This window comes from Salmo trutta, chromosome 13 (genome assembly GCF_901001165.1).
Source record: "Salmo trutta chromosome 13, fSalTru1.1, whole genome shotgun sequence".
Taxonomy (NCBI): Eukaryota; Metazoa; Chordata; class Actinopteri; order Salmoniformes; family Salmonidae; genus Salmo; species Salmo trutta.
Window position 1 is genome coordinate 35,252,614 of NC_042969.1, and position 25,902 is coordinate 35,278,515.

The following is a 25,902-nucleotide window of genomic DNA, read 5'->3' on the forward strand; positions in this document are numbered from 1 at the left end:
CGTGTGTGTGTGTGTGTGCGTGTGTGTGTGTGTGTGTGTGTGTGTGTGCGTGTGCGCGTGTGTGTGCGTGTGTGTGTGTGGTGTGGCTCCCTACCCCAGTCTAACACCAAAGGATTAAAGCTGAAAAGGTGCTCCATTAATGCCTTGGAAGATGTACAATATATTAGATGTTTTATAGAAACCCCCAGTGTAATCAAGACACGGGTTAGTTTCACTGAGACTGCCTGGAGTGGTCTGAGTGAGAAGGGGAAAACTGAAAACTAGCTGTTATTTGCAGCAAAGGTCGCAACTCTCTATTTTATTGGTCTATTAACTCAATTACGGCCTGGTGGTGTCAAAACTCTGTCCCACCAAAACAGGCTGAAATTTCAGGTGGTCTTTTCAAACAGCTCTTACACTAAAATGACAGTATTCTCATTTCTACTGAGTATAGAAAATATTAGACCAGGTAAATCCAGGTGAAAGCTATGATCCCTTATTGATGTCACTTGTTAAATCCACTTCAATCAGTGTAGATGAAGGGGAGGAGACAGGTTAAAGAAGGATTTTTAAGCCTTGAGACAACTGGGACATGGATTGTTAATGTGTGCTATTCAGAGGGTGAATGGACAAGACAACATATTTAAGTGCCCTTGAACAGGGTATGGTAGTAGGTGCTAGGCGTGCCGGTTTGAGTGTCTAACGTTGATGGGTTTTTCACGCTCAACAGTTTCCCATGTGTATCAAAAGGACATCCAGCCAACTGGAGTCAACATGGGCCAGAATCCCTGTGGAACGCTTTCGACCCCTTGTAGAGTCCGTGCCCTGACAAATTGATGCTAGTTCTGAGGGTAAAAAGGTGTTCAATTTTACAAAGGTGTTCCTAATGTTTTGTACATTCAGTGTATATAAAACACAGGAAAATCAGGCCTTTAAACTCATTACTACAACACAAGCCTTGTTCTTCTACAAAGTGAAGAGTATAGGTGGAATAAAACACTATCAATAAGGTGAAACCTCAACTTCTATCACTCAACAGCATGGTAGATTTATGCTCGTTGTGAGAGGATATGAGCTGTGCTCCTCATGTCTGAACAGGATACACATGACTCAGAGAAGTCTGACTAAGATCTCAGTTCAGGAGAGTAGCAGCAAAGTACACACAGTACAGTATCTGTAGTGATGTCCCAGCAGGTAGTCAGTTAAGAACCAATAATACCTTTGAATACAAGCAGTATTACCAGCTGGAAGATACAGAAAAGCCCAAACTATAAAATAAATAATAATTTTGGGGATGCTTATATTTGTCCTGTTATTCAGTTATAGAAGTGTGCAACAGAATGCGTTTCTTGCATATCCCAACTCCCCCAGGGGTGGAGTCACCATTGTCCAGCACCCCAGGAGAAATTGGGAATAACTGCACAGAGAAATATTTTTTGTGGGCTCCAGGATTCAAACCAGCAACCTTTCGGTAACTGGCCCAACGCGCTAACCTTGAGGCTACCTGCTATCCCAGCAAAACCCTATGAGGTCAAGAGACCTCTTTACAAGGAGACCAAGCAGAGAAGGGCAACTCCATCACAAAAACACTGAAACAGGATGCGAACCGACAAGTCTCAGCTAATGATAAAAGCAACTTTCTAACGCGTCTCCCGTAAAGACCCAGCAGGATGTGTTTTGAATTCCGTAAAAGCTAAATGCAACACACACACACACACACACACACACACACACACACACACACACACACACACACACACACACACACACACACACACACACACACACACACACACACACACACACACACACACACACACACACACGGTAATCAGTCCCTGGGGTGTCACTTGGGGCAATCGGATGGTGAACTGAACTGAACTCTGATATCAACTCAGGCTGTAATCCAGACAGCCTCACCCAGATTTTAACACAAACGACTAAAAAAGTCCAAACCAGTCGTGTAACCTGTTTTGTCAGGTTTTCTGATCTCATAGTCGCTTTAATTTGGCAGGAGAATTAGCCTACTAAAGGAACAGAGGAATTAGCCTGCGAAAAGAACAGAAGCAGAATGGCAGGAGAATTAGCTTATTTAAGGGACAGAAGCAGAATGGCAGGAGAATTAGCTTATTTAAGGGACAGAAGCAGAATGGCAGGAGAATTAGCTTATTTAAGGGACAGAAGCAGAATGGCAGGAGAATTAGCTTATTTAAGGGACAGAAGCAGCATGGCAGGAGAATTAGCTTATTTAAGGGACAGAAGCAGAATGGCAGGAGAATTAGCTTATTTAAGTGACAGAAGCAGAATGGCAGGAGAATTAGCTTATTTAAGGGACAGAAGCAGCATGGCAGGAGAATTAGCTTATTTAAGGGACAGAAGCAGAATGGCAGGAGAATTAGCTTATTTAAGGGACAGAAGCAGCATGGCAGGAGAATTAGCTTATTTAAGGGACAGAAGCAGAATGGCAGGAGAATTAGCTTATTTAAGTGACAGAAGCAGAATGGCAGGAGAATTAGCTTATTTAAGGGACAGAAGCAGAATGGCAGGATAATTAGCTTATTTAAGGGACAGAAGCAGAATGGCAGGAGAATTAGCTTATTTAAGGGACAGAAGCAGAATGGCAGGATAATTAGCCTACTAATGGAACAGAAGCAGAATGGGAAATCTTTACCAAATGACAATACAGTTGGATAGCTTATCAGTGGATAGATTGGGAAAGGGGAGAGGGAAAGTGGGATACCTAGTCAGATTGTAGCAGGTTGAGGTTTATTGTCAAAAGATTTGTCCTGGGGGGAGAACTGAGCGATTTCTCCTTAGGCTAGCTGCAATGTCAAAATTGGCTGTGTTGTAAAATTTGTGAAAACGAAATGATCTTTTTGGTCTTAATTTAAGGTTAGGGTTGGACATTAGGGTTAGCAGTGTGGTTAAGGTTAGGGTTAAGTTTAGGGTTAGGTTTAAAATCTGATTTCATGACTTTGTGGCTGTGCCAGCTAGTGACCACTCTGCAGAGCTGACTCCAGAACATCATTCACAATGAAAGATGTTAACCTGCTTGATTGTATTGGCTCTTGCTACACACATTATAATAGTAAAGTGTCCACAGGCCTAAAAGGCTGACTATTTTATGAAAATAACAGGCTCTGGAAAGTTCTCAGAGGTTTTTTCCGTGAACACTATAAAGCCAAATAAACACTGTTAGAAAAACAGACTTGTGGATAGGAAGAAGAGTGAACCAGCTGCCTGGGGCTCAGACAGTGACAGGTGTGCTAGGTCATTCCGCTAATTCGGTGTTTTTTGAGAAGCGTAACTTGGTTAAAAAAATAAATAAAAATTTGATTTCAGCTAATTTTACAATTCTGTCACAAAGAACACATGTTCAACTTAATAAAAAACATGTTTTCCTATCTCAAGAGGTTTATAACAAAATGACTATAGTAAGTGCCTATTAAAGGCAGTGGTGGAAAAAGTACCCATTTGTCATACTTGAATAAAAGTAAAGATACTTCAATAGAAAACGACTCAAGTAAAAGTGAAAGTCATCCAGTAAAATAATACTTGAGTAAAAGTCTAAAAGTATTTGGTTTTAAATATACTTAAGAATCAAAAGTAAATGTAATTGATAGATTATACATAAGTATAAAAAGTAAAAGTATAAATCATATCAAATTCCTCATATCAAGGGGATACGTTGGGATCTTTTCAGAGTCAGATCTATTTAGATGAACTCATGGATACCATTTTTATTTCTCTGTGACCAATATGAAGGAAATTAAGGTAGTTTCGCAAGCCAATGCTAACGCTAGTGCTATTTAATAACTTCCTTCAAACTACACTCAGAGACATACAGTGCATTTTCTCCACATTTTGTTAAGTTACAGGCTTATTCTAAAATGGATTAAATCGTCCCCCCCCCATAAATCTACACACAATACTCCATAATGACAAAGCAAGGTTTTGGCATTTTAGCAAATATGTAAAAAAAAAAATATATAAGTATTTACATAAGTTTTCAGACCCTTTACTCAGGACTTTGTTGAAGAACCTTTAGCATAGATTACAGCCTCGAGTCTTCTTGGGTATGACGCTACAAGCTTGACACACTTGTATTTGGGGAGTTTCTCCCATTTTTTTATGCAGATCATCTCAAGCTCTGTCAGGTTGGATGGGGAGCGTCGCTACACAGCTATTTCCAGGTCTTTCCAGAGATGTTAGATTGGGTTCAAGTCCGGACTCTGGCTGGGCCACTCATGTACATTCAGAGACCTGTCCCGAAGCCACTCCTGCGTTGTCTTGGCTGTGTGCTTAGGGTCATTGTCCTGTTGGAAGGTGAACGTTCGCCCCAGTATGAGGTCCTGAGCGCTCTGGAGCAGGTTTTCATCAGGTTTGCTCCTTTAATCTTTCCCTCTATCCTGACTAGTCTTCCAGTCTCCGCCGCTGAAAAAAATAGCCACCACCATGCTTCACGGTAGGGATGGTATTGGCCAGGTGATGAGCAATGCCTGGTTTCCTCCAGACATGACGCTTGGCATTCAGACTAAAGAGTTCAATCTTGGTTTCATCAGACCAAAAAATCTTGTTGCTCATGGTCTGAGAGTCCTTTATGTGCCTTTTGGCAAAGTCCAATTGGACTATCATGTGCCTTAAACTGAGGAGTGGCTTGCGTCTAGCGTCTCTACCATAAAGGCCTGATTGGTGGAGTGCTGCAGAGATGGTTGTCCTTCTGGAAGGTTCTCCCATCTCCACAGAGGAACTCTGGAGCTCTGTCAGAGTGACCATTAGGTTGTTGTTCACCTCCTTGACCAAAGCCCTTCTCCTTCAATTGCTCATGTTGGCCGGGCAGCCAGGTCAAGTGGTTCCAAACTTCTTCCATTTTAAAATGATGGCAGCCACTGTGTTTTTGGGGAGCTTCAATGCTGAGAAACGTTTTGATGCTGCTGGAAGTTGTGTTGGCCAGTAGGAGGCACTCTTTCCTCTGGTGTAAAATAAAATATCCCAATGCCCAAGAGCAGGGATTGGGGACATTGCCCTTTGTAAGGCAGTGTCTTTCGGATGGGAGATTAAACGCGTGTCCTGACTCTCTGTGGTCACTAAATATCCTATGGCACTTATCGTAAGAGTATGGGTGTTAACCCCAGTGTCCTGACTAAATTCCCAATCTGGCCCTCATGCCATCATAGCCACCTAAGCACCCCCAGCTTCCAATTTGCTCATTCCCCCCCCCCCTCCCCTGTAACTATTCCCAAGGCCGTTGTTGTAAATGAGAATGTGTATTCAACTTACCCGGTAAAATAAGGGTAAAATAAAATAAATAAATAAAAATACAATTAAATATTGGTGCACAATTTCTACTTAAAATATCAGAAACTCAAAAGACACTCATTTCGTCGAACTACCCTGCTACTGCTGTCCATGTGGGAAAGATTCCATTTTGATGACAATGCTCCTTCTTCCTCCTTCCCTCCCATCTCCTCCATCTCTCCCCCCCTCTCTCTGCCCACTTCCCCTCTATGTTTTCTTAGGCGTCATCAGCACTCTGACCTCTCTGGACCGGGAACTGAAGTCTGAGCACAGTGTCGAGGTGAGACTGAGACACCTGCTTGTGATTAAACAACATGTGCATTTTTTTATGAGATTGTTAAAAGGCCTAACCATGAGAGCTTAAACTAGACTGTCAATTATCCATAACGTGTGTAGTCTTGATAAAGAACATTGCTCACAAAATATATGTGATTTATGATACATACAACTTTTTAAATGTAATTTAAATCTCAATCAATCCTCCACAGACTAAACTCTCTTCCTCCACATCCTACTGTTAGGCTAAACCCTCTTCTTCCATATCCTGCTGTTAGACTAACTAACCCCTCTTCCTCCATATCCTACTGTTAGACTAACTAACCCCTCTTCCTCCATATCCTACTGTTAGACTAAACCCTCTTCTTCCATATCCTGCTGTTAGACTAACTAACCCCTCTTCCTCCATATCCTACTGTTAGACTAACTAACCCCTCTTCCTCCATATCCTACTGTTAGACTAACTAACCCCTCTTCCTCCATATCCTACTGTTAGACTAACTAACCCCTCTTCCTCCATATCCTACTGTTAGACTAAACCCTCTTCCTCCATATCCTACTGTTAGACTAACTAACCCCTCTTCCTCCATATCCTACTGTTAGACTAAACCCTCTTCCTCCATATCCTACTGTTAGACCAAACCCTCTTCCTCCATATCCTATTGTTAGACTAAACCCTCTTCCTCCATATCCTACTGTTAGACCAAACCCTCTTCCTCCATATCCTACTGTTAGACTAACTAACCCCTCTTCCTCCATATCCTACTGTTAGACCAAACCCTCTTCCTCCATATCCTACTGTTAGACCAAACCCTCTTCCTCCATATCCTACTGTTAGACCAAACCCTCTTCCTCCATATCCTACTGTTAGACCAAACCCTCTTCCTCCATATCCTATTGTTAGACTAAACCCTCTTCCTCCATATCCTACTGTTAGACTAACTAACCCCTCTTCCTCCATATCCTACTGCTAGACTAACTAACCCCTCTTCCTCCATATCCTATTGTTAGACTAAACCCTCTTCCTCCATATCCTACTGTTAGACTAAACCCTCTTCCTCCATATCCTACTGTTAGACCAAACCCTCTTCCTCCACATCCTACTGTTAGACTAACCCCTCTTCCTCCATATCCTATTGTTAGACTAAACCCTCTTCCTCCATATCCTACTGTTAGACTAAACCCTCTTCCTCCACATGCTACTGTTAGACTAAACCCTCTCTCCCCTCTTCTCCTCTCAGGTGATAGTGTCGGACAACGGAGCCCCTCCTCTCCGCTCCACCTCTACAGTGATCATCCAGGTGCTGGATGAGAACGACAACAGGCCCCAGTTCAACCACAAGCTCTTCCAGGTCTGCTTTTGTTGGCTCTTTGGGGTTTCCTACATTTATAAACACAGTCTACATAGGGCAGAACAATTCTGATATTTTTTTCAACTCATTGATATTTTGACCAATCACATCAGATCTTTTCACATCATATCTTTTTAAGAGCTGATCTGATTGGTAAAATTCCATTGTGCACTACTTCTGACAAGGACCATGTAGGGATCTGGTAACAAATAGTGCAAATGACAACTGCTAATGACAACTGCTGATGTAAAAAAAGGGCTTTTGTAAATAAATGTGACTGATTGAATCATTGATTGTTTCCAGGTCAAACTACCTGAGCAACACAGGGGTCAGGGGGTGAGGCCACAGGTGGAGGTGTGTCGGATGGTTGCCCAGGATGACGATGAAGGGCCTAATGCTGAGGTCACCTTCAGTCTCCAGGACAACCAGAACGAGAGGTTTGAGATCCATCCAGACACTGGGATGGTGACGGCACGGGGGGACTTTACAGCAGGCAACTACAGCATCCTCACGGTAGGTGGACAAGATTAGAACACCATAATTACCATGTCCCACTGATTCTTCTGCTTTTCACATTCACACGAAGTGGTGGAGCACTCTTTAATTAAGCACACCTGCTATCCCTAAACAAATACAATCACATCTTCTTTCATGGCTCTGATTCACATGCAGGGAGTGTGTAAACTTGCATGTGAATACCATTGTGATGAACCCCAACCCTGTCATGTTCTCGTATATTGTGATGAGTAACACAAAGATCCACACCCCAGCGCAATAACATTAGCATTGTCCTCTCCATCCCAACCCTTCCCTCTGTCAGATCAAAGCAAAGGACCATGGGAGCCCGGTGAGATCGTCGACAGTCCGCCTCGACGTAGAGTGGATCCCCAAGCCGACTCCCACTTCCGATCCACTGACGTTTGACGAGCCACACTTCACCTTCGCTGTCATGGAGACGGATCCTGTCACTCACATGGTGGGGATTATCCTCACGGAGACACAGAGGCTACGGTGGTACGACATCACAGGTGAGGACTAACATCGATAACTCTGACATGTGGAGATGTGCAGTGTGTTGTGTGTTGTGTGCAGTGTGCAGTGTGTTGTGTGTTGTGTGCAGTGTGCAGTATGTTGTGTGTTGTATGTTGTGTGCAGTATGTTGTGTGTTGTGTGCAGTGTGTTGTGTGTTGTGTGTTGTGTGTTGTGTGCAGTGTGTTGTGTGTTGTGTGCAGTGTGCAGTGTGCAGTGTGTTGTGTGTTGTGTGCAGTGTGTTGTGTGTTGTCTATTGTGTGTTGTGTGCAGTGTGTTGTGTGCAGTGTGTTGTGTATGTGTGTTGTGTGCAGTGTGCAGTGTGCAGTGTGCTGTGTGCAGTGTGTTGTGTGTTGTGTGTTGTGTGTAGTGTGTTGTGTGCAGTGTGTTGTGTGTTGTGTGCAGTGTGTTGTGTATGTGTGTTGTGTGCAGTGTGCAGTGTGCAGTGTGTTGTGTGTTGTGTGCAGTGTGTTGTGTGCAGTGTGTTGTGTGCAGTGTGTAGTGTGTTGTGTGCTGTGTGCTGTGTGTTGTGTGTTGTGTGCAGTGTATTGTGTATTGTGTGCAGTGTGTTGTGTGTTGTGTGCAGTGTGTTGTGTGTTGTGTGCAGTGTGTTGTGTGTTGTGTGCAGTATGTTGTGTGCAGTGTGTTGTGTGCATTGTGTTGTGTGTTGTGTGCAGTGTGCTGTGTGTTGTGTGCAGTGTGTTGTGTGTTTTATACAGTGTGTTGTGTGTTGTGTGTTGTGTGCAGTGTGTTGTGGGTTGTGTGCAGTATGTTGTGTGCAGTATGTTGTGTGCAGTGTGTTGTGTGCAGTGTGTTGTGTGTTGTGTGCAGTGTGTTGTGTGTTGTGTGCTGTGTGTTGTGTGCTGTGTGTTGTGTGCTGTGTGTTGTGTGCTGTGTGTTGTGTGCAGTGTGTTGTGTGTTGTGTGCAGTGTGTTGTGTGTTGTGGGCAGTGTGTTGTGTGCAGTGTGTTGTGTACAGTGTGCAGTGTATTGTGTGTTGTGTGTAGTGTGTTGTGTGCAGTGTGTTGTGTGTTGTGTGCAGTGTGTTGTGTGCAGTGTGTTGTGTGTTGTGTGCAGTGTGCAGTGTGTTGTGTGCAGTGTGTTGTGTGCAGTGTGTTGTGTGCAGTGTGTTGTGTGCAGTGTGCAGTCTGTTGTGTGTTGTGTGCTGTGTGTTGTGTACAGTGTGTTGTGTGTTGTGTGTTGTGTGCAGTGTGCAGTGTGCCATGTGTTGTGTGAAGTGTGTTGTGTGTTGTGTGCAGTGTGCTGTGGGTTGTGTGCAGTGTGTTGTGTGTTGTGTGCAGTGTGCAGTGTGTTGTGTGCAGTGTGTTGTGCAGTGTATTGTGTGTTGTGTACAGTGTGTTGTGTGCAGTGTGTTGTGTGTTGTGTGTTGTGTGTTGTGTGTTGTGTGCAGCGTGCAGTGTGTTGTGTGCAGTGTGCAGTGTGTTGTGTGCAGTGTGTTGTGTGCAGTGTGTTGTGTGCAGTGTGTTGTGTGTTGTGTGCTGTGTGTTGTGTACAGTGTGTTGTGTGTTGTGTGTTGTGTGCAGTGTGCAGTGTGCCATGTGTTGTGTGAAGTGTGTTGTGTGTTGTGTGCAGTGTGCTGTGGGTTGTGTGCAGTGTGTTGTGTGTTGTGTGCAGTGTGCAGTGTGTTGTGTGCAGTGTGTTGTGCAGTGTATTGTGTGTTGTGTACAGTGTGTTGTGTGCAGTGTGTTGTGTGTTGTGTGTTGTGTGTTGTGTGCAGCGTGCAGTGTGTTGTGTGCAGTGTGCAGTGTGTTGTGTGCAGTGTGTTGTGTGCAGTGTGTTGTGTGTTGTGCGCTGTGTATTGTGTGTTGTGTGTTGATGATATGGACCATGCAAAAGTAGTGTTTTTTTGTGTGTTGAATTACAGCGTATTTTCTAGAAACTAAAATATGATCAGATTTGTGTAATTTGATGTTGTTATAGCAATAGTTATATTAGTTGACACAATAAAGGCTTAGAGTAAAGTTATTCGTAAAGTTTGCTGTTTTATTAAACTGACCAAATGGGATGAGTCCAAATTAAGATGATCTGTCAACATGTACTTAACGGCAAGACAAAACGTGACCCGTCAAAAGATTGCAAATGGATTGCAAAGGAAAGGAGATTATTATTGGGGAGAATGTGGCATGGGAGGTGTGTTTTGCTGTGCACTGTGTGTTTTGCTGTGCACTGTGTGTTTTGCTGTGCTCTGTGTGTTTTGCTGTGCACTGTGTGCTTTGCTGTGCTCTGTGTGTTTTGCTGTGCTCTGTGTGTTTTGCTGTGCTCTGTGTGTTTTGCTGTGCTCTGTGTGTTTGGCTGTGTACTCTGTGTTTTGCTGTGCTCTGTGTGTTTTGCTGTGCCTTGTGTGTTTTGCTGTGCTCTGTGTCACGCCCTGACCAAAGAGAGCTGTTTTTTCTCTGTTAAGTTAGGTCAGGGTGTGATAGCTGATGGGCATTCTATGTTTGTGTTTCTATGTTTTGGCCGGGTATGGTTTCCAATCAGAGGCAGCTGTCTATCGTTGTCTCTGATTGGAAGCCATACGTAGGCAGCCTTTTCCCACTTGGTTTTCGTGGGTAGTTGCTTTCTGTTTAGTTTGTATAACCTGACAGAACTGTTGGCTGTCATTTTGTTTATTTTGTCTAGTGTTGGTTTTCATTCAAATATAACGATGAGCACTCAACACGCTGCGCCTTGGTCTCCTCTATATGACGCCCGTTACACTCTGTGTGTTTTGCTGTGCGCTGTGTGTTTTGCTGTGCGCTGTGTGTTTTCTGTGCCCCATGTAAACTATAATGGTAATAGGTTGAGTTCATGTCAGCCTGCTGTTGAACAGAGTAGAGCAGGCCTGGTCTCGGTGTGGCAGATAACACCTCAGCTAGAGGCAGTTGCCCAATATGTGTGTGTGTGTGTCCTACACCCCAGCAGGAGGAGAACAGACATATTTCCTCAGATGGGCCAGGACACAACAGGATAGGTAGAGCCTAACTGGATGGATGATCTGCCTCACGTGGCCACGTGGCAGAACACGTTGCTGACCCTTTGCTAAAGTATTCATCTAGCTCTTTGACAATTAAATTAACTTGGATTAACATGGACAAAATAACGATTGATTCCAAACATCAAGTATGATAGTTACACTTACATTGAAATTATTTTATAGAACCTTTATTTAACCTTTATTTAACCTTTATTTAACTAGACAAGTCAGTTAAGAACAAATTCTTATTTACAATGACGGCCAACCCCAGCCAAACCAGGACGACGCTGGGACAATTGTGCGCCGCCCTATGGGACTCCCAATCACGGCCGGATGTGATACAGCCTGGAATAACAATTCCTGCTGCATAGATATGTTTGAAAATATTCCAATGAAAGCAAGCCTTTGCGGTGGGACATTCATGAATTCAAACATGGCAATTTAGATGGTGCCTCGAAAAGCGCTTGATGGCTGAATGTGGCAGTCAATGCAGTTCTAATGTGTTGAGATCTTCAGCTTTTCATTTGACTTGTTCTTCGACTGTGACAGCTGCTTTTTAACCCTCCATCTGGTCAACCAAAATATATTTAAACAATCTATTTCTTCTTTGTCTCTTTCAATATTTTTAATCAGGCTGTCACTCCCTGACCATAGAGAGACCTTGGTTCTCTATGGTATAGTAGGTCAGAGCGTGACTAGGGGTGTTCTAGGTTCATTATTTCTATGTTGGTGTGCTTGGTAGAGTTCCCAATTAGAGGCAGCTGGTAATCGTTGCCTCTAATTGAGGATCATATTTAGGTAGCCTTTTTTCCCACCTGTGTTCTTGTGGGATATTGTTTTGAGTTAAGTGCATGTAGCACCTCTGATGTCACGGTTCGTTGGTTGTTTACTTGTTTTGTTTGGAAGTTCACACTAAATAAAGATGTGGAACTTTAATCACGCTGCGCCTTGGTCTGTCTCTCCACACAATCGTGACAGAATATCCCACCAAACCAGGACCAAGCAGCGTGCCCAGGAGGAGAAGGTATCCTGGGCTTGGGAGGAGATCATGGAGGGACACTAAATAATTCCTTGGAAGCAGATGCAGGGAGATAAGGGAGGAGGACGACGACGCTGGGGTTTGCGGCCAAAGAAAGCCCAAGGACAACCCTAAGATTTGTTTTGGGGGGGGCCACAAAGGGTGGCCGGTCAAGCCGAGGAGAGTGCCAGAGCCCGAATGGCAAACTCTGCAGGAGCGTGTCGTCAGACCACGACCACAGAGCTGGCGGCTGAGCTGGGCACATGGAGCTGGCGGCTGAGCAGAGGGAAGAGCCAGAGACCACCTGGGAGGAGATAGAGAGGTGGTCGGTCAACCCAAGGAGAGTACCAGAGCCCGCCTGGGATTCGATGGAACAGTGCGAGGAGGGATACCGGAGAATGGAGTTGGCTAGGAGTATGCGGCAACGCAGGCGTTTGGAGGAACGTGTCATCAGTCCGGTGAAACCTGGGCCGGCTCCACGTATCTGGCCTCCAGTGCGCCTCCCCAGTCCGGTACGTCCTGTGTCTCCTTCTCGTCACTCTCTGTGAAGTGCGTGTTCCCAGTCCGGTACGTCCTGTGCCTGCTCCTCGCACTCGCCCTGAAGTGTGTGTCACCGGTCCGATACCACCTGTGCCACCTCCACGCACTAGGCCTCCAGTGCGCCTTCCCAGTCCGGTACGTCCTGTGCCGGCTCCTCGCACTCACCCTGAAGTGCATCTCCCCAGTCTGGTGCGTCCTGTGCCAGCTCCCCGCACTCGCCCTGAGGTGCGTGTCACCAGTCCGGTGCCACCTGTGCCGGCTCTATGCACCAGGTCTCCAGTGCGCCTCCACAGCCCAGTACATCCTGTGCCAGCTCCTCGCACTCGCCCTGAAGAGCGTGTCACCAGTCCGGTGCAACCTGTGCCGGTCCCACGCATCAGGCCTCCAGTGCGCCTTCTCAGTCCGGTACGTCCTGTGCCTGCTCCACGCACTCGTCCTGAAGTGTGTGTCACCAGTCCGGTGCCCCCTGCACCGGCTCCACGCACTTGGCCTCCAGTGTGCATTCACAGTCCAGAGCTTCCGGCGACGGTCCCCGGTCCAGAGCTTCCAGCGACGGTCCCCAGTCCGAAGCTTCCGGCGATGGTCCCCGGTTCGGAACCACCTGCGACGGTCAACGGTCCAGAACCTCCAGCGAGGGTCAATGGTCCGGAGCTTCCAGGCAAGGTGTCCAGTCCTGCTCCATGGCCGGAGCCCTCCTTTGTGCCGGTGCCCAGTCCAGGCACGGCGTTCAGCCTGGCGCCATGGTCGGATCCGGGGTCTGGGCAGGGGTTACGACCTGCACCGGAGCCGCCACCGACGCTAGATGCCTACCCGGACCCTCCCCTATAGAGTCAGGTTTTGCGGCCGGAGTCCGCACCTTTGGGGGGGGGGGGGTACTGTCACGCCCTGACCATAGAGCCTTTTTATTCTCTATTTTGGTTAGGTCGGGGTGTGACAAGGGTGGGTAATCTAGGTTGTTTATTTCTATGTTGGCCTGGTATGGTCCACAATCAGAGGCAGCTGTTTTTCGTTGTCTCTGATTGGGGATCATATTTAGGCAGCCATTTCCCCACTGTGTTTTGTGAGATCTTGCTTATGTGTAGTTGCCTGTGAGCACTTCATTTGCTTCACGTTTCGTTCGTTATTGTTTTTTTGTGCGTTTAATTCAATAAACATGTGGAACCCATATAACGCTGCGCCTTGGTCCGTTCTTTAAAACGATCGTGACACTGGGCATGGAATACGTTGGATGTTTGTTCTCCCGCATATTAGCGTTTTTCATCATGAATCTTGTTCTAAAGGCAGCTTTGCAGTCATCAAACCTAACCTTAACCACACTGCTAACCTTAACCTTAAATTAAGACATAAAAGCCTTTTTTTTTTAAATCATGAATTTTTACAATGTAGCCAATTTTGATGTTGCAGCTGGCCTGTCTAAGCGGAAATCGCTCAGTTCTGCCTTCAGAACAACCAACTGGGCACACACTGGTTGAATCAACATTGTTTCCACATCATTTCAAGGAAATTACGTTGAACCAACGTGGAATAGACGTTGAATTGACATCTGTGTCCAGTGGGAAGACTCATGACAATAAACATCAACTAGCGTTTTTTTTCTTCACATGTTGCAAAAGCACCAACTAGAAATCTAAACATTTTATTAATTCTTCAATAATGCTCACATTTTGTGACATGTTTAAAGTGTTGCATTTTCATGTAGTCCCACCGGTGATATTAAAAGTGAAAGCGTGTTTAAAATGGAGTCATGTGAGCCTTGAAAAGGTGCATCTATTTCTTAATAAACACCATCTGGCTGAACAAGCATGAGCTTTACCCCTACTGTTCACGGCGTCTGTTCAAAGTGTGTCGCTGCCAAATGTTTCCCCTTAAACAATTGTGTTACACTTATTCTGCGACACTTGGACATGGGGGGGGGGCAACCCTTTGCTGCAACCTTGTTTTCTGTCATTAATACATACATGGCTGAGCATGGGAGGATGACGGTGGTTCGTTGGCCCCATACTGGCACATAGTTATTTTTTTACACTCAGTAAATGAGGCATAGTATGCACAGGGATAATACTTCTAAACTGTTGAGGGTGCAATACAGTACGTGTGTTTGTGCCCATATTTAGTGAGGGCTCATATTCTGTATTCACACGCACTCATGCCAACATTCGAAGGAGAGAATTAAGTAGTATTACCTCTCTCAGTAGCTTTGGGATGTTTTGTTGGTGTTCTTGTCTTTCCACCTGTCCTGACTGGGCAAACTCCATTTCCAGTGGACGCTCCAAACAGCTGCCCACAATTCCATCTGTTGAAAGAATGATCCTCCAACCACGGCCAAGTCATTATGGTTCTGGATGACACACCTGTGTGTCACAATTGCCGTATGGGCTCTCACTCACTCCTCCCATAAGGCCATTGGGGCCAGTCTCAGTGACAAACACTTACGAAGCCAAACAACCTGAGGGACTCTGGGCAGGCTTCTATTGAGGCCTTTCAACTGTCAATTTTCAAACGGTCACACTTGAAACTGTCCTTGTATGGGGTGATTGAATGATGTTGATTTATTTCTACAATCTCCTATCTATTGTGTTGTTCTACCCCAGGGGGCGATGAGGAACAGGACTTTGACATTGAGAGAAACACAGGCAGCATTGTGATCGCCAGGCCTCTGGATGCAGGGAGGAAGTCCAACTATAATCTGACTGTACAGGTTACAGACGGGCATCAGTTCGCAACCACACAGGTGATACACATATGAAATACAAAGTAAATTAGTAGTTATCGTAACATTTTAGATTAAGTTTCTCTTCCTGTCTGTATGTCTCCTAGGCATATATTCGTGTGCTGGACATGAACGAGCATCGACCCATGTTCATGAAGTCCATCTACGAGGTCAGAGTACCGGAAGACACCTCTCCATGGAAGGACATCCTCCACATCTCTGCTCAGGACCGAGACAGCAACAGCAAACTCATCTACTCGCTCCACAGCAGCGTCGATCCAGACAGCCTGAAGAACTTCCATCTGGACCATAAGAGTGGTGTTCTGGTCATGACTGAGCAGCTGGACCGTGAGAAGCTTTCTGTGCACACACTCATTGTGATGGTAATGTTGTTGATGTTTTTTAGTCATGTCTCCTTTTCATCTCCCTTACCATTTGAAAACATGACGATCTAAAGTACAGCGTATCTATCATCTAACAGTTTCACAAAGCAAAATAATCTCTGTCTGATTATAGCAATCATTTTTGCTGGTTTTCTAGGAATTTCATTTTGTTTAAGTTAATGTCCCTACACTGTCTTGCTCTCACCATCTCCTTTAAATGCATAGGTTCGAGATCAGGAGATCCCAGTGAAAAGAAACTTTGTGAAGGCAGTGGTTTATGTGGAGGACTGCAACGACCACTCTCCTGCCTTCATGGCAGCCGGCTATGAGGGCACTATCCCCAATTTGGCTGCGGCTGGGACAGAGGTGCTGCGTGTCAAGGCTCTGGATAAGGACATGGGGAGCAACGCTCAAATTATCTACTCCCTTCACTCAGGTACAACACAGATCAGAGATTATGAGGGGTAGATTATGATGGATTTAAATTGTGAAAAAATCTTCAAATATGATTACCTATTTTTAGCATTCTTTATAAGAGTGCTACAGGATAAGTATATTATATATTTGAGAATGTTTTCACTCACATTCTGGGGGTGGCAGGTAGCCTAGTGGTTAGAGCGTTGAGCTAGTAACCGAAAGAGTTGCAAGATCAAATCCCCGAGTTGACAAGGTAAAAATCTGTCCTTCTGCCCCTGAACAAGGCATTGTTCACATATAGGCAAATGTGTTGACAATTTCAAACATTCTATACACAAAAAAATATTTGTTTGTAAAATAATTTGCTAATTTTAATTTGGTCTTTGATTCATCTTTCCAGGGAATGTCAACAACACCTTTGACATTGATGGCGAGCTGGGGAGTATCACTATCACCAAATCACTGGACAGCCTACCCCAGGAGCAGTTTCATCTAACAGTGAAGGCCACAGACCAGGGTTTTCCCCAGCACAGCGATCTCTGTTCTGTCTCCATCACCGTCCTGCTCTCAGACAGAACCCCTCCCAGGTTAATATATATATAAACTAGTATTATGTTGTTTGATAATTCTTAAATGCTTTAATTTGTAAATTGCATCAAATAATTCAACTTCAGGTACTGTTGATATTATATACTGCTTTCCTAATTGTTAATAAAAAACGTTCTCTCTTCTCTCTCCCAGGTTCCCCTCTGATGAGTTCTTCTCAGAAGTCAGTGAAGCCAGTCCTCTGGGAACTCCTGTGATCGCTGTCTCTGCAGCCAGCCCATCCGCAGTCCACTACAGCATCAAAGATGGAGACCCTAATGGAACCTTCCACATCAATGCAAACTCCGGAGTTCTCTCTGTCCAAACAAGCCTCAACTTCGAGAAGTGTTTCTCTTACAGACTCAAAGTGCGTGCCAGCACCTCGGCAGGAGCCTCGTCAGATACGGTTGTTTACGTCTATGTGATAGATGAGAATGATAACCCTCCGGTGTTCCTCCAGGAGAAATTCCATGGCCAGATTAGTGAGTCTGCTCACATAAACAGCATGGTGATGGGGGAGAGCAACACACCTCTAGTGATACGAGCCTCTGATGCTGACAGGGACTCTAACTCTCTCCTAGTCTTCCAAATCCTGGAACCAGAAGCGATGAAAGTCTTCAAGATAGATCCCAGCATGGGTACACTCTCTGTGATATCTGAGGTGGACTTTGAAGAAACACCTGAGTTTCACTTCAGCATTCAGGTACGGGACTCAGGGGAACCGTCGCTGTACGCAGCAGAGCCAGCGAGAGTCACCATCCGTGTCCTGGATTTCAATGACTGTTCCCCCAAATTCTCTAGGCCGGTGTACGAGTCGTCCATCATCTTCCCTCCTGTCAGAGAGATGGAGGTTGTACGGGTCACGGCACAAGATGCAGATTCAGTTGTCTCGTACAGCATCACAGAGGGCAACCTTCACAACGCTTTTCTCATTCATCCTTTTACTGGTGCTATCTCTGTAAACAATGTTTCAGAGTTTAAATCATTTTACCAGCTGCTGGTCAAAGCCTCTGACGGCCTGTACAAAGACCTTGCTACAGTTAAGATAAACGTCACTAACATAACAGCAAGCGGCCATCTTCAATTTGAGCAGGGATTGTATGCAGGCACCATTGTGGAGAACTCGATGGCGGTCAAAATGTTAGTTGTTTTGAGAGCTTCAGGTAGCTACTTGAACGAGCCTCTAATTTACTCTGTATTGAACCCAATGGGACGGTTTTCTATAGCCCCAACATCAGGGGTGCTTGAGACCACCAGCGTCCCCTTCGACAGAGAGGAGCAGGATGTCTATGACATAGTGGTGGAGGTGAGAGACATGAGGAGTCCCCCTCGCAGGGCAATAACCCACGTCAATGTTTACATAGTTGACATCAATGACAATCCACCAAGGTTCTTGAACCTGCCTCACTCCATGATGATCTCTGAAGACACGGACCTAGGAGATGTAATCTTTCAAGTGATGGCGTCCGACAGTGATCTTGGAGAAAATGGCTCTATTATGTACTTGTTGCAGGAGGATTTTGATCTCTTTAGGATAGACCCTTATGTTGGTGACGTGTCCCTTCAGCGGCCTATAGACTTTGATGCTACTAATAAATATACCTTGACTGTCCTGGCCACAGACGAGGGCTCGCCAAGTTTGACCACTTCAGCAGAACTGAGTATCACGGTGAGAAATCGCACTAATCCCATTTTTCAGACTTTGCTATATCCTCTAAAAGTCCCTGAAAACATATCTCCCTTCACCACCATATTGCATGTACAAGCAAGAAACCCTGAGGGATACCGGCTTATTTACAATCTGGAAGAGGAGAATGCCTCGACAAACTTTCACATAGATTTTAAAACAGGAGTGTTGACTGTCACTGATTCATTGGACTATGAGAGCCAGACAATGCATCTATTGACGGTCCGAGCCACTGACTCTGTGACAGGCTCCTTTTCAGAGGCCGCTGTCGAAATAGAGGTTGAAGATGTTAACGATAACGCTCCAGTCTTCTCCAAGCTGACTGACACAGTGGATATACCCGAAGGATTACCCATAGGTACGTCTGTATTACAGATATTAGCCACAGATAGAGACTCAGGCAGAAATAAAGACATAACCTTCCATATTTTGGGGACGGGGGAAAATGAAACAGACTTCTTTGAGATAGATCCCCAGAGTGGTCTAATTATTACGACACAGGTGTTGGACTATGAGAAGACAAAACACTTCCAGTTAAAGATCAAAGCCATAGATAATGGCACAAACCTGTTGAGCAGTGAAGCCTATGTCATTGTTAACGTAACTGATGTCAACGATAACCCTCCAAACTTCTCCAAGACCCACTATCAGGCAACACTGGATGAAATGGCCAAATGTGGCCACATCGTCATAAAAATCCAAGCTTCGGACCCCGACACCAGAGACTTGAACAATCTACAGTATAAGATCCTCTCAGGTAATGAGGAACGATACTTCGCCATCAATGAATCCTCCGGGATTATCTCCTTTTCTAACGTCTGCAAGAGAAATGTGGACCCATTCTACAACCTCACCGTGGCTGTGTCAGATGGAGTTTTCCAGAACACAGCCCCTGTGAACATTGATATGATGAACACTAATAAACACAGTCCCTATTTCAACAAAAACATCTACGAGGCGGAACTAGCTGAGAATGCTGAGGCTGGAACACGTGTGATTCGCCTGGCCGCTATAGACCCTGACGATGGACCTTATGGCAGCGTGGACTACACCATCATCAACAAACTGGCAGATGAGAAATTCTCCATAGACAAGAATGGACAGATCATAACATCTCAACCTTTAGATCGAGAGAACCCATCCCAAAGAGTGATCGCCATCAAGGTGATGGCTAAAGATGGCGGAGGGAAAGTAGCATTCTGCACTGTGAAGATTATCCTGACAGATGAGAATGATAATGCCCCTCAGTTCAAAGCTTCAGAGTATCAGGTGTCAATTCAGTCTACTGTAAACAAAGGCTCTCCCGTGATTCAGATAATGGCGTACGACGCAGACGACGGCAAAAATGCTGACGTCACCTACACTGTGGACGAAGCAGAGGAAGTGACTGAGGACATCATTGAGATCAACCCCTTCACTGGCATTGTCAGCGTCAAAGAGAGCCTGATAGGTCAAGAGAACAAGATATTCAACTTCAAAGTCAAGGCTCGGGATGGCGGATTACCGTTCTACAATTCCACGGTTCCGGTGCAGGTGAAAGTAGTCCCACCTGAGGTCCCTCTTCCGAAGTTCTCCGAGCCGCTGTACACCTTCTCCGCAGCCGAGGACATCTCCATGGGAACAGAGATCGGGACGATCAAGGCCGACTCCGACATGCCAGTCATCTACAGCCTGGTCAATGGCAACACAGTGGAGAGTAACAGAGACAGAGTGTTTGCTCTGGATAAAGAGAGCGGTACTCTACTCGTCCAGAAGAGCATCGACCACGAGAAGACCAAGTGGTATCAGATAGATGTTATTGCTCAAGGCAACCACAACGGGACTGATGTAGCCTCACTGGTGTCGGTCAGCATCCAGGTCCAAGATGTGAATGACAACGTGCCGGTGTTCGAGGCCAACCCTTACAAGGCCTTCCTGGCTGAGAACATGCCACCAGGAACCACCGTCATCCAGGTGTGTTTTTTTTCAGATATATTTTTTAAATGTATCTTATATTTTTGTACTTGAATGTTGTATGCAATTCTTTACGATTTCTGTGTTCGTGATGTGCATATCAAATTCTCTTTTAGGGCAACAACAGTTTAGTTTTAATTAATGAATTCATCCATTCATTCATTCATCCATCCATCCAGGTGACTGCCAACGACCCTGACCAGGACACTAATGGACAGGTGACCTACACCTTGGAAGCCGAACCTGATGACATCACCGATGTCTTCTCCATTGATAGTGAGAGCGGTTGGATAACTACTCTGAGAGAGACGGACTGTGAGACGATACAGCACTACAGCTTCACAGTGGTGGCTACTGACCACGGGGGGGAGGTGAAGCTCTCTTCCTCAGTTCTGGTGGAGGTGACGGTGACTGACGAGAACGACAACCCTCCTCGGTTCAAGGAGGACGTGTACCATGGGTCTGTCATGGAGAACACTAGGCCTGGGGAGGTCATCATGAGCCTGACGACCATTGATATGGATGTGACTAAAGAGAACAGGCAGATCACGTGTTACGTCACAGGTGAGTCTTGTTGATTGATTAATTTGGTTGATTGAATGATTGATCACATACACTTTTTTGAAGTAGTTGAATGGTAGTTCTTTCAGGTCTATCAGCATTATGGACAACATTTTAATAAGAAACAGATGGGCACATTATTTCTCCAGAGCATTATATCTACTATAATCATGGCTTATTATAAGATAGCAATATATCTACTATAATAACAGCTTATTATAACAGAACAATATATATTATATAATGGATCATTATAACAGAGCAATATATCTTCTATAAGGGTTCATTCTAAGTGTAAAAGTGACTACATTGACAGGAAGAAATGTGGTGGTGATGATCAAACCCATATAGGCCTCCGGGTAGCATTGACATTCATGTATTACATTCAAATGTTTTTCCTTAGACGGAGATCCATTAGGCCAGTTCTCCATTGTGCAAGAGGGAGAGGAATGGGGGCTGGTCCTCAAAGAGTCTCTTGACCGTGAAGCTAAAGATAACTACTCCCTGAAAATAAGAGTTACTGACGGGAGATTCGAAGCCCCTGCCACTGTAGAGATCCATGTTCTAGACATCAACGATAACAGTCCTCTGTGTGAGCAGGTATGTCAGTTCGCCATGACACTACAGTATATACTTAGATTCCTGTAGATAGCGGTAACATGTTGTACCTACATAAGGACTTTATAACAGTTCATACATACGTAACACATTCATGAGCAGTAGCCTACCTAAGCATGAATAAAATATCAACAACTGCAATTTGACCTAAGACGTAGCTAACTATCAATGTTTCTGTCCAGTTGCTGTACACAGAGGTTGTCATGGAGAATTCCCCGTCAAGCATGTTCATACTGAAGGTTTCAGCATCGGATCCAGACATCGGCACCAACGGACAAGTGTCCTACACCCTCCACGGCCCCAACGCAGACAAGTTCCATCTTGATCAAAAGACAGGTTAGAGACTACTTTTATTTGGGGTCTAAACAAATAGAGGTCCTAAGTGAAATCCATTATTTGTTTGGTTTGAAAGATAGCATCTCCATTCTTACAAAATACATAAACCGAGGTCTTCAAGAAGACAAGATGGTGCACTGTCAGACCACCATAAATGGTTGGTGTTTTTTTCCATGTTTGGTGCTTTGGCTTCTCATCAAACATACTTCCTGTTTGTCATAGCGCTAGCCTAGCTTCATTATTGTAAGCCAATCAGAGCTCATAATCTCAATAATTTGTCCTATCACAATACATATATGCTAGGAGAAGCTTTGACATGGCCTTCAACCCAAGGTAATGGTTTGGCGCTAGTAGCTCAATGAATGACTACCAGAAATGTAAATATTTAGTGATTTATTTGTACTTCTCATGGTTTCCTTTTTGATAGATTTCAGTAAATATTTTGTAAACTGTGATGCTATTTTTAAAGAATGCATAGGCCTACTGTTTGGCCCTTTTTTCCCATAATTTTGAAATATTGTACAGTACATTTAAGTGTTTTTCCCCACCATTTTGATATACAGTACCAGTCAAAAGTTTGGGCACACCTACTCATTGCAGGGTTTTTCTTAATTTTTAGCTATTTTCTACATTGTAGAATAATAGTGAAGACATCAAAACTATGAAATAACACATATGGAATCATGTAGTAACCAAAAAAGTGTTAAACAAATCTAAATATATTTTATGTTTGAGATTGTTCAATGTAGACAGCCTTTGACTTGATGACAGCTTTACACAATCTTGTCATTTTCTCAACCAACTTCATGAGCTAGTCACCTGGAATACATTTCAATTAACAGGTGTGCCTTGTTAAACGTTTATTTGTGGAATTTCTTTCCTTCTAAATGCATTTGTGCCAATTATCTGTGTTGTGACAAGGTAGGGGTGGTATACAGAAGATAGAAATTCAAGGACTTTGAAAGCAGTCGCAAAAACCATCAAGCCCTATGATGAAATTGGCTCTCATGAGGACCACCACAGGAAAGGAAGACCCAGAGTTACCTCTGCTGCAGATGATAAGTTCATTAGAGTTAACTGCATCTCAGATGGCAGCCAAAATAAATGCTTCACAGAGTTCAAGTAACAGACACATCTCATCATCAACTGTTCAGAGGAGACTGTGTGAATCAGGCCTTCATGGTCGAATTGCTGCAAAGAAACCACCACTAAAGGACAACAATAAGAAGAAGAGACTTGCTTGGGCCAAGAAACACAAGCAATGAGCATTAGACCGGTGGAAATCTGTCGTTTGGTCTGATGAGTCCAAATTTGAGATTTTTGGTTTCAACCGCCGTGTCTTTCTGAGACGCAGAATAGGTGAACGGATGTTCTCCACATGTGTGGTTCCCACCATGAAGCATGGAGGAGGAGGTGTGATGGTGTGGGGGTGCTTTGCTGGTGACACTGTGATTTATTTAGAATTCAAGGCACACTTAACCAGCATGGCTACCACAGCATTCTGCAGCAATACGCCATCCCATCTGGTTTGCGCTTAGTGGGACTATAATTTGTTTTTTAACAGGACAATTACCCAACACACCTCCAGGCTGTGTAAGGGCTATTTTACCAAGAAGGAGTGATGGAGTGCTTTATCAGATGACCTGGCCTCCACAATCACCCAACCTCAACCCAATTGAGATGGTTTGGGATGAGTTGGACCGCAGAGTGAAAGAAACCAACAAGTGCTCAGCATATGTGGGAACTCCTTCAAGACTGTTGTAAAAGCATTCCTCATGAAGCTGGTTTAGAGAATACCAAGAGTGTGCAAAGCTGTCTTCAAGGCAAAGGGTGGTTACTTTGAAGAATCTAAAATCTAAAATATATTTTGATTTGTTTAACACTTTTTTGGTTACTACATGATTCCATATGTGTTATTTCATAGTTTTGATGTCTTCACTATTATTGTACAATGTAGAAAATAGCAAAAAATGAGTAGGTGTGACAAAACTTTGACTGGTACGGTTTTTCCCCCCACCATTTTAATATACATCTCAGTGTTTTTCCCACAATTTTAATATACATCTCATTGTTTTTCCCACAATTTTAATATACATCTCATTGTTTTTCCCACAATTTTAATATACATCTCATTGTTTTTCCCCACCATTTTAATATACATCTCAGTGTTTTTTCCCACCATTTTAATATACATCTCAGTGTTTTTTCCCACCAGTTTAATATACATCTCAGTGTTTTTTCCCACCATTATAATACACATCTCATTGTTTTTTCCCACCAGTTTAATATACATCTCAGTGTTTTTCCCCACCATTATAATATACATCTCATTGTTTTTTCCCACCAGTTTAATATACATCTCAGTGTTTTTCCCCACCGTTTTAATATACATCTCAGTGTTTTTCCCCACCGTTTTAATATACATCTCAGTGTTTTTCCCCACCGTTTTAATATACATCTCAGTGTTTTTCCCACCATTTTAATATACATCTCATTGTTTTTCCCCACCATTTTAATATACATCTCAGTGTTTTTCCCACCATTTTAATATACATCTCATTGTTTTCCCCACCATTTTAATATACATCTCAGTGTTTTTCCCACCATTTTAATATACATCTCATTGTTTTTCCCACCATTTTGATATACATCTCAGTGTGTTTTTCAGTCAGTCAGTCAGACAGTTTTCATCTATACATAGACTATATCTATCCATCTACATGCACTGTATGTCCTCTGCTCCACTAGGAGATAGAAGTAAGAAGTTAAGTCCATCTATATGTTGATCTAATTATTAGTTATTTTTATTTGTGACAGGGGAATTGTTCACTCTGGCCCAGTTGGACCGGGAGAAGGTGAGGGAGTATGATCTGGTAGTTAAAGTCACGGACGGTGGAGGTCGCTCCTGCCAGGCAGACATCTTACTCATGATCCAGGATATGAATGACAATCCTCCCAAGTTCTCCAACAACCACTATGAAGTCACTGTGTTCGACAACACCACCGTCAGGACACCCATCGCTGTCATCTACGCCAAAGACCCTGACACTGGTAAGTCATATTATTGAGATAGAATGAATAGAGTAGACATTCCCATTCTGAGGGATAGTCTGAAAGGGGATTTGTTGATCTAGTTATTCTATTTCTATGGGCCAAAATGTATAGAATTAGAATGACTAGAATGGACATTGACGTTCTGAGGTATGGTTTGAGGGGCTTTGTCTGAACTAGTAATTCTATTTCTATGGTCAAATCTAAATCTCCCCTTTATGTAGCAGAGGCTCTACACCAATATACTTACCAAGGTCATAACATAGACTATTCTCCTACTCCCCAGGTCATAACATAGAGACTATTCTCCTATCCCGCAGGTCATAACAGAGACTATTCTCCTACTCCCCAGGTCATAACATAGACTATTATCCTATCCCCCAGGTCATAACATAGACTATTCTCTTATCCCCCAGGTCATAACATAGACTATTCCCCTATCCCCCAGGTCATAACAGAGACTATTCTCTTATCCCCCAGGTCATAACATAGACTATTCCCCTATCCCCCAGGTCATAACAGAGACTATTCCCCTATCCCCCAGGTCATAACAGAGACTATTCCCCAGGTCAGAACATGGAGACTATTATCCTATCCCCCAGGTCATAACAGAGACTATTCCCCTATCCCCCAGGTCATAACAGAGACTACTCTCCTATTCCCCAGGTCATAACATAGTGACTATTCCTCTATCCCCCAGGTCATAACATAGACTATTCTCCTATCCCCCAGGTCATAACATAGACTATTCTCCTATCCCCCAGGTCATAACAGAGACTATTCCTCTATCCCCCAGGTCATAACATAGACTATTCCCCTATTCCACAGGTCATAACATAGAGACTATTCTCCTATCCCCAGGTCATAACATAGACTATTCTCCTATCCCCCAGGTCATAACATAGACTATTCCCCTATTCCCCAGGTCATAACATAGACTATTCTCCTATCCCCCAGGTCATAATATAGACTATTCTCCTATCCCCCAGGTCATAACAGAGACTATTCCTCTATCCCCCAGGTCAAAACATAGACTATTCCTCTATCCCCCAGGTCATAACATAGACTATTCTCCTATTCCCCAGGTCATAACAGAGACTATTCCCTTATCCCCCAGGTCATAACATAGACTATTC

At 44.1% G+C, this 25,902-nt stretch overlaps 1 protein-coding gene across 1 annotated transcript in view; it reads left to right on the plus strand.

Moving 5' to 3' along the window:
* LOC115205717 (protocadherin Fat 2) overlaps positions 1-25,902 on the plus strand; it is an 81,434-nt gene that overhangs the window by 13,228 nt on the left and 42,304 nt on the right. The window contains exons 4-16 of the mRNA XM_029771983.1: positions 5,499-5,557; positions 6,795-6,905; positions 7,209-7,418; positions 7,726-7,933; positions 15,057-15,196; positions 15,283-15,558; positions 15,784-15,994; positions 16,376-16,562; positions 16,717-20,200; positions 20,380-20,764; positions 21,165-21,361; positions 21,562-21,715; positions 24,533-24,766. Coding sequence (XP_029627843.1) covers positions 5,499-5,557; positions 6,795-6,905; positions 7,209-7,418; positions 7,726-7,933; positions 15,057-15,196; positions 15,283-15,558; positions 15,784-15,994; positions 16,376-16,562; positions 16,717-20,200; positions 20,380-20,764; positions 21,165-21,361; positions 21,562-21,715; positions 24,533-24,766 — 5,856 coding nt within the window. The remainder of the gene's footprint in view (positions 1-5,498; positions 5,558-6,794; positions 6,906-7,208; positions 7,419-7,725; positions 7,934-15,056; positions 15,197-15,282; positions 15,559-15,783; positions 15,995-16,375; positions 16,563-16,716; positions 20,201-20,379; positions 20,765-21,164; positions 21,362-21,561; positions 21,716-24,532; positions 24,767-25,902) is intronic.